The sequence below is a fragment of the Lygodium microphyllum genome, chromosome 6 (genome assembly GCF_053477565.2).
Source record: "Lygodium microphyllum isolate KBCC chromosome 6, Lygodium_microphyllum_v1.1.10, whole genome shotgun sequence".
NCBI classification, from domain to species: Eukaryota; Viridiplantae; Streptophyta; class Polypodiopsida; order Schizaeales; family Lygodiaceae; genus Lygodium; species Lygodium microphyllum.
This window is the reverse complement of record NC_141140.1, coordinates 37,517,708-37,530,052: the sequence shown is the minus strand read 5'-3', so window position 1 is coordinate 37,530,052 and position 12,345 is coordinate 37,517,708. Positions and strand designations below refer to the sequence as shown.

Below are 12,345 nucleotides of genomic sequence, written 5' to 3'. Positions count from 1 at the left end.
GCCTATGCACATCCACGTATCTGAATTGGATGATCAAGCCATCCTTGGAAAGAGAAGTGTCAGAAGTGGTGCAGCAATGGAAGCATAGACAAGTGCTGAAATAAATTGCTGAACACAAGACAAAGAGAAAAGAAAATAGAAGAACTCTGCAAAAGAAGAGAACTCAGTCGGGAAATGGAATCCATATACCAAAGACGAGAATGACATGTACAATAGTGAGTCTCTGGCTTCTAGGCACTGGCACTGGCTCCTTCTCTCCATGGAACTTGTAGGTGATAATTTGAATGAGGTGGGAGCTAGATGCATAAAGAAGAAAACAATGCCAAAATAGGGGCAGGTTGGCCAATATAAAATGACCATAATAAAATGCCTAAATAACCTAGCAAATGTGCCCAGCCCATCAAGTTTGCATAGACTCACACATGAGTTGATAATCTTGCTAACACCCTCTCTCAGATCATGGGTGATTTGATAGAATACAATGATACAATGATAATGACTTATCATGGTCCATACAACATAGAACCACTAGAGTAGAACCAGGGATACCCAAGTAGTGGGTGATTAAGCCACCACCAAGGTGCCTTGGAGAGGACTTGATGTCGATGTTGATCGTACTAGCTCTTGAAAATAGAGAAGAACCATAGCATGCCTCTGTGTTTGTCATCAATATCTCGTAGTAGCATACAAGACCATCTTGTCAAAAATGCCTTTAAACGTATGTGACCATGGATTCCTTGCCTTTGGCTAAACTGCCAAAGTGTAGGAGCCAAACTTGCTCTTTGTCAAATAACCAGCTAATCATGAACCTGGATGTCAATCTTAGCTCCAGGATTTGAATTTACCAAACATCGGTCGATGCGTGAAGGACGTTCCTCTCAGGAACTTGTACACCTATATACCTGTATGGATGAGGCTAGGCTGCCTCATCTCACCACCTTCTCACAATCCCTCTTTGGGATTGGACAGTTGTGATGGATGACCACATCACCTAGACTAGAAAGCAACAGAGGAAGGGGCAGTCAAGCTCTTCTCTCGATTTGAGGAAGTGGATCCCATCCAAGCCTTGGACTTCTCCTTGGCCGAAGGATCGGAGTTGGAGCTTGAGGAATAGGATGACTCGTCGGAGGATTCTGCATCTTGCTTCTTCTTCTTCTTCTTTTTCTTCCATGAGGTTGCTAACTCCTTGCAGGCCTTTCGCAAATGGCCCTTTTTACCACCGCGATAACACTGGGTCTTTGACTTTTCCTTTTGGCACCCCTCTCTGAAGTTGTAAAGGCCTCATTTGAACCTCCATAATGAGACAGAAGTCTTCCTTGTAAATGCAAAGACGCCTCATGCTCAAGCAACATCCAGGACATATGTGTAAAGCTCACAGGTAGAGATGATGCTTGTGCGTGCAAAGCATTGGCCACTCCATCAAACTTTGGGGGGAGCTTGTAGAGTACCGTTCCCATGAGATGTGCCTGTGGAAGGGTAGATTGCATGTGTTGAAGCTAGTCCTATACTTGTGTAACATGGAGCAAAAATGATTGAATGGTGTCCTTCGGCTCAAACTTCATTTGTTGAAGTTGTCCATAAAGTGTCACTGCACACATGGTGGAAGGTGCCTCGTACAACATCTAGAGCTTTGATCATATATTTGGGGATGTCTTGCTAGAGGTAACTGCCAATAGAACTTCTTTAGAAATACTCCGAAGTAGTGCAAAATATGCACTTGTATCGTTTGAATCCCATGTAAGCACAACTTCCTCATGGTTGTACTCATCAAAGTCTTTGGGAAGAGGAAAAGGACATTGAGGCCCAGGAATAGCTCCACTAACAATATACCAAATTTGCACAAACTAGGCTTTCATCATAGCATTCCATGTAAGATAGTTAGATTCATGTAACTTATCATTTGTAGAAGTGCACGGAGGAGCTGTCTAGAGAGAAGATATAGAAGAAAAGGTATCCAAAGAGAGAGTGCAGCCAAACCAACAACAAAGACTTCATGAAATGAGAGTTCACATGTAGGGTAACCAAAAATCTGATCAGAAACGAAGGGCAACTGTTGCAAAATGAAGAAAACCCAGCCAAAAACCTCTAGAAATAGAAAAAACAGCTTGTATAAATAGTTGCCCAACCATGATAGGGGCAGAAAACCAAAAATGTAGGCTGGTTGAGCATTTAATGCAGTAAATTGACGATTGCAGGCTGGAATCCAGGCATAGGCTGAAAATGCAGGGTGCTAGTCTGAAAACGTAGGGAGCAGCCGAGTCTGAAAACGTAGGGAGTAGCCGAGTACACATAGGTTGAACATTAGCAGCAACAGGGTTTGATCAACAGGGGGAAGAAAGACATGTAATTAGCAGAGAAATCGCAGTAGGAACCTAGATTGTGCAATTTGATACCATGTTAGAAGTGGTGCATCAATGGAAGCATAGACAAGTGCTGAAATACATTGCTAAATACAAGACAAGGAGAATAGAAAACAAAAGAACTCTATAAATGAAGAGATCTTAGAGATGTGTTCGGGAATTGGAATCCATATATCAAGCACAAGAATGACGCATACAATAGTGAGTCTCTCGCTCCTAGGCATTGGTGCAAAATACGGGCAGGTCAGCCAGTGTAAAATGGTCCCAATAAGCATAAAATGACAATAATAAAATGCCTAAATAACCTAGCAAATGTGCTTTCCTATCAAGCATGCATAGACTCACACATGAGGTGACAATCTCACTAAACAAGAAGATGCTCTTTATGGAAGGTCATCATTGTGCCAGATGGTGCTTGTTGCGTTGTTTCTTGCGCATTTGTATAAATGCTTTGTAGCCAAACACTCTCAAGTATGTATACAAAGGTGGCTTGCCCGACCACACTTATTGAGAGATCCCCCCCCTCCGCCCCCCCCTCCCGCCCAATAAAAAAGAAAGACCCATTTGGTGACCAATTCATCAAGTGTATTGTTGTCATAATACCCTCTGCCCAAAATCCATGAGGTAATGGAGTATGAGATAGCATGGTAGGGATCTTCTCTTGAATAGTTTTATTCATAAGCTCTGTGATACCATTTTTGGGCGGATTATAAAGGGCAATGAGATCCCTTTTTATTCCCTTGCTGTCACAAAAGGCGTGAAAGGCTTTGGACACATATTCCCCATCATTGTCATAGCAAAATATACTTTAATGTGTTGGTCATATTTTCAAGACGTGATAGGAATTTTTAAAACTTGTCAAAGGCCTTGTCTTTACGATGGATGGGATAAACCCATACTTTGCATGTAGCATCATCAACAAAATGAAGGGAGTGAGCCCTGAAGTGAAAGCTCAGAGAGGAAGCAAGAGCTATGGTGGAAGGAGCAAGAGCAAGAGAGGGAGTGGAGGATCTTTGCCGCTATTTGAGCAGATCTAGCTCTGATACCATGTCAAAAGATGACGTACCAGTGAGATAGTAGGGTTGGCGGGGAGGAACACGGAGTGAACTCGGCAAACATGGAGAAGGGAAGAGAAGAGAGAAGAAACTCTTATGAATGGAATGATGAAGTTCTGAATCATGGAGTGAATGTGATACAAGGGAAACAAGGTGTCGTAGCACAAGGAAGATGATGAAGACAACCACGAACCACGAACCACAATGTCCTCCTGAAGGGGTGTGAGGGTAGTGGAGAGGCTAGAGAGAAGAGGTGACGGACTGAATGAATCAGCCATAAGGAATGAATGAGAGAGTGGCCTATAAATAGGCACAGTTAGTCTAGGATGGCACCCCTTTTTGGCGCTACAAACCCTAAACGCAAAAACGCAAACTGCGGGTGAAGGGTTTCTCAACAGAAAGTACCAAACAGCAATGAAAATTCAAGTAATTGTAGAAATTTCACATCTACAAATCAATTTTCAGATGTATGAAATGTGTATTAAACATACCATAAGCAATTACAGCCATGTCACAGGCTAATACGTCAATTTCATGAGAAAGCCCCAAATTTTAGCTGCAATTTCTGCTCCAAATGCATCCATGGGTACAAATTTGACTCCCATGGTCAAAAGCCCTAAAATTTCTCTGCTCAAACTGCTCAAATGACATCAAACATAACTCCTGAATCTATTGCACAAGCCAATTTTGCCAAAATTTTGCAAATTTAGCAAAAAGCCCCAAATTTGTCCAGGGTCCTATGTGCTTAATTTGCATAGAAACTGCATTGCAAGTACATATCGAGACCAAATTTGACCTAACCTTTGCGAATTTTGCAAAAGCTTCAAATTGTACGAGGTCCAATATGTCAAAATTTCAAGAATTGTACCTGTCCCACTATAATTTCTGCACATACATGAAAAGCCCCAATTTTCGAGACCTGAGAGTGTGCAAAAATCCACAAATTTTACTCAGCTGAGTAAAATTTTCATGCATACGCCAAAATCCCTAATTTCTAAGAGTTGATGCGTGCCAACTCTTTGAGATTTGTCGAGCTGTGCTTATGCATGCGTGATAGCCCATAGAGCACCAAGGAAAGATGGAAAAAGAAAAAAAGAGTTTTGTAAATTAAAAAAAAAAACCGAATTGGGCAGGTTGAGCAGCATGCGATCTACCCGCTTGGGAGCTGCCACCAAACTGCTCGTAACCATTGGTCGGCATGGGACCTACGCCTCCAGCGTGTCGCCTCTTACTGATGTGGCGTGTCAGTCATTTGCTGCATGCGTCGCTTGTCCCTTGTGCTAATGTGGACTGCTTGCTTGCACATGCGTGGCCTACAACCTGCATGGCATGTCTGTTTGTCATTTGCTTGCACGGAAGTTGAGAGAAGAACAACCTTTAGCTTTGATACCAGTTTGCGGTGGCGTGCACGCAGTGAAGGTTCAATGTTCAGCAATAGTGGGGGCGGAGAGAGAGAGAGAGAAAGAAAGAAAGAAAGAAAGTTATATTAACGTCTACAACAGGCCAAGTTGGCCTATGAGACCAAAATGTTGCATACAAAATGTTTGGGAGATTTCAAAAGTCCCAGTGAAGCTGACATTTATGCTATGTTGAACTAAATTGAGTAGGTACAAAATGATATCTAGACTAGATACAATCTAGAGGTACTCCCACATAGAGAGAGAGAGAGAGAGAGAGAGAGAGAGAGAGTCAATTTTTGTTTACCTTTCTTGAATGCAATTGGAAATACCTTTCCTCTTTAGGGATAATGTACCGATACTTGGTATAAAGAGTTCCTTAATTATGAGCATCTCCAATATCTTGTGGAAAAGAGGGAGTAAAATCAAAAGATTGGGAAGTAGATGCATACTTGACATGGGAGAGAATGAAGATGGAGTAGAAAATGGCTTATAATTCATACTAGTTTCCACATAAGGGTGATTAGTCCTTTGTGGAATTTTCATCCTTTTTGCAAAATCATTAGACTAGTGCACTGAATCTAAAGGGGAAAACTCAAATTTACCTTCAATCTGCTATTGAGCTAGATACATGAGGATGAGTTTGTACTAGGCGCATGAAATTTCGTATGGTCTATGGACTCCCATGGTAGTTCGAAGACTCTTTGTCCATGTTGGATGGAGGAGCAAGCTATGAAGCCCACTTTGTTGCGTGTCTCGATATGCTAGGTTGGGGAGCATCATGATGATGTGGTGAATTTGTGTTCGAAGTCATCTTGCCCTCTTGTTATTCGTGCTTCTTGTTCCACAAAACCTTGCATTGATACCGTGCGAAGAAAGACCCTAATGCAGAAATGTAAACTAAAGCATATGACAAAGCATAAAGATAGAAGAACATAGTTAGGGTTAGGGTAACTCGAAGACAATGAATACAAAATGTGAATGAAGGGCTGAATACTGAATATACAATGCTCATGCAACAAACAAACAGTGTAGGAATGAAAACTATACCTTGAACTCGTGTCTCAAGGATTGAGGCATAGGTGCTGAGCTGAAGAGTGTGTCGTACTCTTGATGGATCCCAAAACACAGCAAAGGCAGCCTCCGAGAGTCTGACACCAGCAAATGCAACTATGGAAGCTGGATCTGATGCAGACATGTAGTGAGGAGAGAGAAAGACTAAAAATGCAGGTACCTAAGGAGAGAAAAACTGGGTGACAGAAAATGTGTGCAAACGCAGCCACCAGGAGCCAGGCAACAGCCAGAGGAGAGAGAAAACACCAAACACAAGTGCCAGATGATGAGGCGACAACAGAATAGTGATGGTGACAGCTTCCCGAGCACCTGGACAATGTATATGCAGCATAGAATAGGTCTTGGGCATGATCAATTTCACAGCTGGCAATGAGATCATCGAATTGATTTGTGTGCAACAAATGCCAATGAGTTAAAAGGACCACAATCTGATGGATTTTGTTTGTTATTCATGGGGTATTCTCTAAAATCCCCATGCATGAAAGCATCATGGAGCCATGGATAATCCAGCATTTCAGCTCAGATCTCAGCTCTCTTAATATGAGCTTGGGATGACTATGTGCTTGTCCATAAATAAGACATCTGGGTCCCTACCATCGATCATGATGGTCAGTATCAGTAATCCTGTGAACCAGAATAGACTGTTATAACCTGCAAAATCTCCAGCCAAGGTATGCTGATTGTGCTCCCAGATACATTATACATTATAGAGCCATGGATATCCTGCATTTCAGCATAGATCTCAGCTCTGTCAACATGAGCATGGGATGAGTATGTACTTGCCCATGAATAAGATATCCAGGTACCTACCATCTATCATGATGGTCATTGTCAATTATCCACTGAACCAGCATAGAATGCCATAACCTGCTTTTTCTTTGTGACTGTATATCTGAAGCTACATTTAATGCTGCACTAGGGGCCACAGTCTTGCTCTCCTTTGTCCTTTTCTGACTGCTTATTGTATTTGGGTGTCCTGCCTTGCATTTCCTTGCATAGGTTGCCTCCTTTGAGGTCCATTATCATTTGGGGAATCACGTAAGTTGGAGGTGGTTGTAAAGCAAGTGCACATTCCAATGTTATGTGTCTGATTTTGTGGAAGACGCGCTCACACAAAACCACACCATTTTTTTTCTGAAAACCTTGCACCCTGCCTTTAATAATCTGCAGTACAATTGAAATTGATGGCACATTTCCTTTCTTTGTTCTACAAATGCAAAATAGATTTTGTTACCAGTTGGCCCCAGTGAACATATGCTGGCTGCCATACTTAGAAGATGCTCCTTGCGCATACCCTGTAAGGTCAACAATGTCCACTGAAAAATGGATAACTGTGACTGATGAGGCTCTGATGGGGAGCAATGCAGTACATGCATGAGCTGGGCACCATACATAAGTGGAGATGTCTGAAACATTGTGAATCTGTGTTCAGTGTCTGTGATCAGTACTCATAAAATCACTGGGCGGTATAGTGCACATGCTGAGCTGTCAGTGAAGAAAATAATATGTACCCTTTTGACTCTGTAAGCATATTTCTGCTATTCAGGAAAAAGGAAACACATCATTATCTCATACACACCAATAGAAGGAAAAAAAGGGTGTGTTTTTTTGGTTGGGTGGTTCTTTTCTGTTATTTTTCTGTTTTGGGGCCCCTCCAAGTTTTGGGGAAATCTCACAAAAATTGATTTGTACAGTTAACCATTGTAATCAAGATAACCCTGAATGATTGTCTTGGGCGACTCAAGTTGACTCTACAGACAAGGACTTGCAAATCTGTGACATCAAAAGAGCAGTTCTTTGACCTCTTGGAGGGTCAGCAAGAGGACCATCCCAGTCATTGACTTGAATAAGCTTTAGTAACTCTGATTCTTCCATTAGATGTAGGAGGCTAAAATAAAGACAAGCTGAAAATGTGTGTAAATTAAAGAACACAGGTGGTTATAGCCAAGCACTAAAAAGGAAGGATAAAATCTCTGTGAAAGGCTTAATCAGCAAGTGGCAAAGAAACCCTTAAGATGATGTTCTCCACGCCATCATGTGAACCTTTTATTATTGTCCTAAGTTCAAACCATGATCTGTAACATGTAGTTGTTTTTGGCTTTCATTCTGGTGCTGTGTTTGATCTGTGTGTGAACTAGTTATCTGGTGCATGCAGTCATTTTGGGAGGTTACTTCAGATAAATACCTTGGTTACATAAAGAAGTATGTTGTGAGTATTGGACCTTGGAAGGACAACATTGTACCTCCAGATCCTTCTAATCACTTGAAGGCTCCTACAGATTTGGTTGAAAGAGCTCATGCACATGGCCTGCAGGTCTCTCTCTCTCTCTCTCTCTCTCTCTCTCTCTCTCTCTCTCTCTCTCTCTCTCTCTCTCTCTCGCGTGAAGGATTTTGAGTTAATGAATAGAAATATTTACAGAGGGCCTTCTGTCCTATCAAGTTTCACAACACACGTGCATGCATGCAAGTGTGTGTGCTTGGGTGTGTGTTGGTGTGGTGTAAGCCTTAGGTCTGGGCTTGTACACATGCCTTTGTATTATATGTAATGTATGAATGTACATGTATTCTGCATGGCTCACGCATGCGTGCATGTGCACACACACACACACACACACACATTGTTACTCTCTCCAGTTGTTGGGAAAACACACATGTCACACATGATGAATGCAGCCTGTTGAGAAAGTTTCCATTGATGAAATGGTTTTATTTGCCTCGTGATTATTAACCTTCCCATTTCATGTTCCTTTGTGATTAATTTCATGGATTGTAATTTTGGATTGCAGGTCCATCCTTACACGTTTAGAAATGAGAATTCATTTCTGCATTTTGACTTCCATGAAGATCCATATCAAGAATACCTCTACTGGATAGATATCATGAAAGTAGATGGGCTGTTCACTGACTTCACTGGTAGTCTTCATCTCTATCAGGAATGGACTTCCCCTTCAAGCTTGCATACACAGATGTCAGCTGTGGCCCTATGTGAAACTTTCTCTAAAGCAGTTTATTCTTTCAAACATAAACCACCACATCCTTAGTAGCTTTTTCTTGTGCTAAAGAAGATACATGGAAGGAGTTAACAGAGGTATGCTCTCTCTCTCTCTCTCTCTCTCTCTCACACACACACACACACACACACACACAAATTGAGGTGAAAATTTTAGTAAGGGCCTGCATTTAACGACGAAAGATAACCAATGTAAAGATTTAAGCAAAAATCAGCACATACATTGACTGGAGTTGAGAGGGGTGGAAGGGATTAGACAAGACATGCACTAAAAGAAAAGTAGGGATAGGTATGCTAAATAATAGAAGGAAAATAAGAGAGGAAACAAATGCAACAAAGTTCCATCAACTAATATCAATGGGGGCAGAAATCCTTTTTACATGAGATTATGTGTTGCTTGCCACTTCAAAAGTTGGAGGATATAGGGGAATTGTGCATGCATATGTTGTCATAATTGTTGGTATGTAAGTTGTTTCAGGTTTGTTTTCAAGCAAGGACTTGAAAGAAATGAAATACATATCAGGCAAGAGAATCTTTGGAATGCAGGTAAGGTTAATTGATAGAGCTTTGAGTAAATTTCTGTTTTCAATATCAACAATGTGCTATATGTGTTGTTGACATAAAGTCTCATTGGTTCTGCCTTGAGATAAATTTTCATTTGTCCAAATTGTCTTTGCTAGGGCACACCAATTGATGAAGGCGGATCAAATTCTCCTTTATCTAAATTTATTTTAGCTGGGAAACACTAGCCTTTTTTATTCATTGGGATGATATAAAGTAGTTGCTAAAAGCTTACCTTTTCTTATATATGAAGCATGTAAGATTACATGACTCGTTGTATTATTATTGATTAAAAGGTTCATACTTCGTATATGTATTCCGCACTCGTATCAATTCCATCATCATGGCTTTTGTATCGAGCCATTGTTTTTACTTTAGCCCTAGGAAGTAGTGAGTGTCTTTTCTTTTCAGATTCATGTTTTTCATTTTCTGCTTAGGACATAGTTTCCTACATTATTTGGGCCTCTAGTAGACGATATATCTATTTCTTTCTTATACTAAAAGTTGAGTATTGGTAGGAAAATCCTACCACCGCGCCCCCTCCCCCCCTTTTGGTGCTAATGGTGCCTTGGCATTGGTTACTTTTCATGATAATTATGGCTCCCCAAAGTGGATTCTTACTACAAATTCTGGTTTGTTTCTCTGTCCTATGCGACTGTGCAGGGCTTAAAAGGACATTAATACAGCTTTCTTCTTTCTCCTCCTCCTCACACACACTCTTAATCCTGTGGGCCATGGCTTGTCAAGTTGATTGAGTCCTCAAGATGATGGTAGGTACATGCCAAATGTTGACCTCCTCACAGTAGCATTCAGTTGTGATAGAAAGATACTCTTATTTTTAGCAATGCCAAATGCAAGAAGTGGACTTAGGATAACTACATATGTAGTAATTGCCTCGTTTACTGCACGGTATGAGGTTGTTACCACTATTTTTTCTATGAGGAATTTGTTCCTTGGTGTTGGTTTTCACATTTGATAACTGAAGATGTGGATCATCCACAATTGTAGTAAACATTCACAGAGTTCTTCAGGTTGCATAAGCTTAGACCACGAACATTATTCCCCTTAGTTTATTGGAGGCAATGGAAGAACCACTACTATGTAGACTTGATGCAAGGTAACATTTGCAAGGCTATTTGAGGATGCATGCTATCATCTCTCATCACAACTGAAGATCCTCAAACAATCTCACTATGTAGAGATAGGTTTTCATGCAAGGTAACATTTACAAGACCATTTGGGGATGCATGCTATCATCTGTCATCACAACTAAAGACCCTCAAACAATCTCACCATAGACAAGGAGAGATCCTATCATCAGGCTCTTATGATATGGATCTTTTAGGATGGTAGAATGGGTCCCTCGACCATTATCTATCTCAGGCCACCTAGTCTTAACCCCAAGTCAAGCATCATCTTTCTTCCCCATTTTTTCTAGATAAGCGGCTTCACCTGATCGATTAACAATCGCTCCATTTATTTCATTCTGCTTTGAATCTTGCCATGGTCCGTGTTCGATTCTGCTCGCAAGTCGTCCTGTTAGTTTGTTGATAGATATCGATGCTAATCTGCAATAAACATCGCATGTAGTCACATAGCTATCATATCATTGAGCTACCAAGCGGCGGCAACTCACTTTGTCAATGCAGGGAACGACTGCTCAAGAAAGCATAGTAGCGCCTAGCTCTTCGATGAGATCCTTTACACTAGAAAGCCCACATCTAAATATCTCTATAAATACTTATCCACTAATTAGAAGTAGATAATACATCAATGGGAGAATCTCTTTTTTGTTTTTCCTGTATGTATGGCTATACTATTTTGCATTACATTCGTCATATGAGAGGTATACATAGTATTTGTACTTATAGATAGTAGATAAGATCTCCTAAGGAAAATTGCATACATATTTCTTTTGTATGACTTGAGGTAAAGGGACCAATAGAGTGCATTTAATTGTCCCTTATTGGAATGTTCTTGCTTAGATGAGTTATATAATATTTTTTGAATAGTTAAATTATATATATTGCACTCAGTTTTAGAAAAGTAAGGCCTTCCAAGTTTTTTGTCAAGTTGACCTAGTTGAAAATAAAAAAGGAAAGGGTGACAATGAGGGGTCATTGCATTTGCACTTAAGAATGTGTAGCCTTCAAATTTTAGAAAATCCAAAAAAGAGAACATTTAAATAACTCACATTAAATACGTACATTACATAGAAGAGTTCATACCATAGATTTAAGTTGCCTAAAATTGATGCATCTTTTATGAAAATTGTCACTACATCAGGCTAGAGTCGATAAACCAAGTTCAAGCATTGCATCCTCATGGATAGCAATGAAGGAAACTTAATCTTAAAACTTTGATTATGGTTCCACTTGGTTGGCCATCAAGATGGATGTTTTAATGCTATCATGGGTTGAGTTGATAATCAAGGGTTCGGATGCCTCTCGATTATAAGTCTCGGGTAAACCGCGACAATCAATTAATAGTAAACCCTTTTGTGTTTGAATCGGGACTAGTGTGTTTTGCTATTGGGGGTTGTTACTTTATTGGTCCCCATACTACATTTATCAAAATGCTTGTTCGATTAAAATTGCATACATAGCTCGTTTACAATTGGATTCCATTATGAAGAATTATATCAAAGTCCAAAGTAAGATTAGTGGCCAAAGGTTTTAAGCAAGAAAAAGGTATGGATTCTTTGACGATATCTTTTCACTTATAGTGAAATTGATTACTTTTCTCACTGTGCTTGCCTTGGTAGCTAAGGTTATACAATTGGATGTCATGACAATATTTTTGCATGGTGATGTTCATGATGAAATGTATATGCAGGAGCTAGAGGGTTTTGTGGAACAAGACAAAGAAAAGCTTATCTGCAAGCTAAA

General features: G+C 40.4%; 1 protein-coding gene across 1 annotated transcript in view; it reads left to right on the top strand.

Moving 5' to 3' along the window:
- Nucleotides 1-9,831, top strand: part of LOC148034471 (glycerophosphodiester phosphodiesterase GDPD6-like) — an 84,177-nt gene extending 74,346 nt beyond the window's left edge. The window contains exons 7-10 of the mRNA XM_087679416.1: nt 8,042-8,200; nt 8,673-8,974; nt 9,375-9,442; nt 9,577-9,831. Of these exons, the coding sequence (XP_087535542.1) occupies nt 8,042-8,200; nt 8,673-8,927 (414 nt within the window). The 3' untranslated portion in view covers nt 8,928-8,974; nt 9,375-9,442; nt 9,577-9,831. The remainder of the gene's footprint in view (nt 1-8,041; nt 8,201-8,672; nt 8,975-9,374; nt 9,443-9,576) is intronic.
- The last annotated feature ends 2,514 nt before the right edge of the window (nt 9,832-12,345 follow it).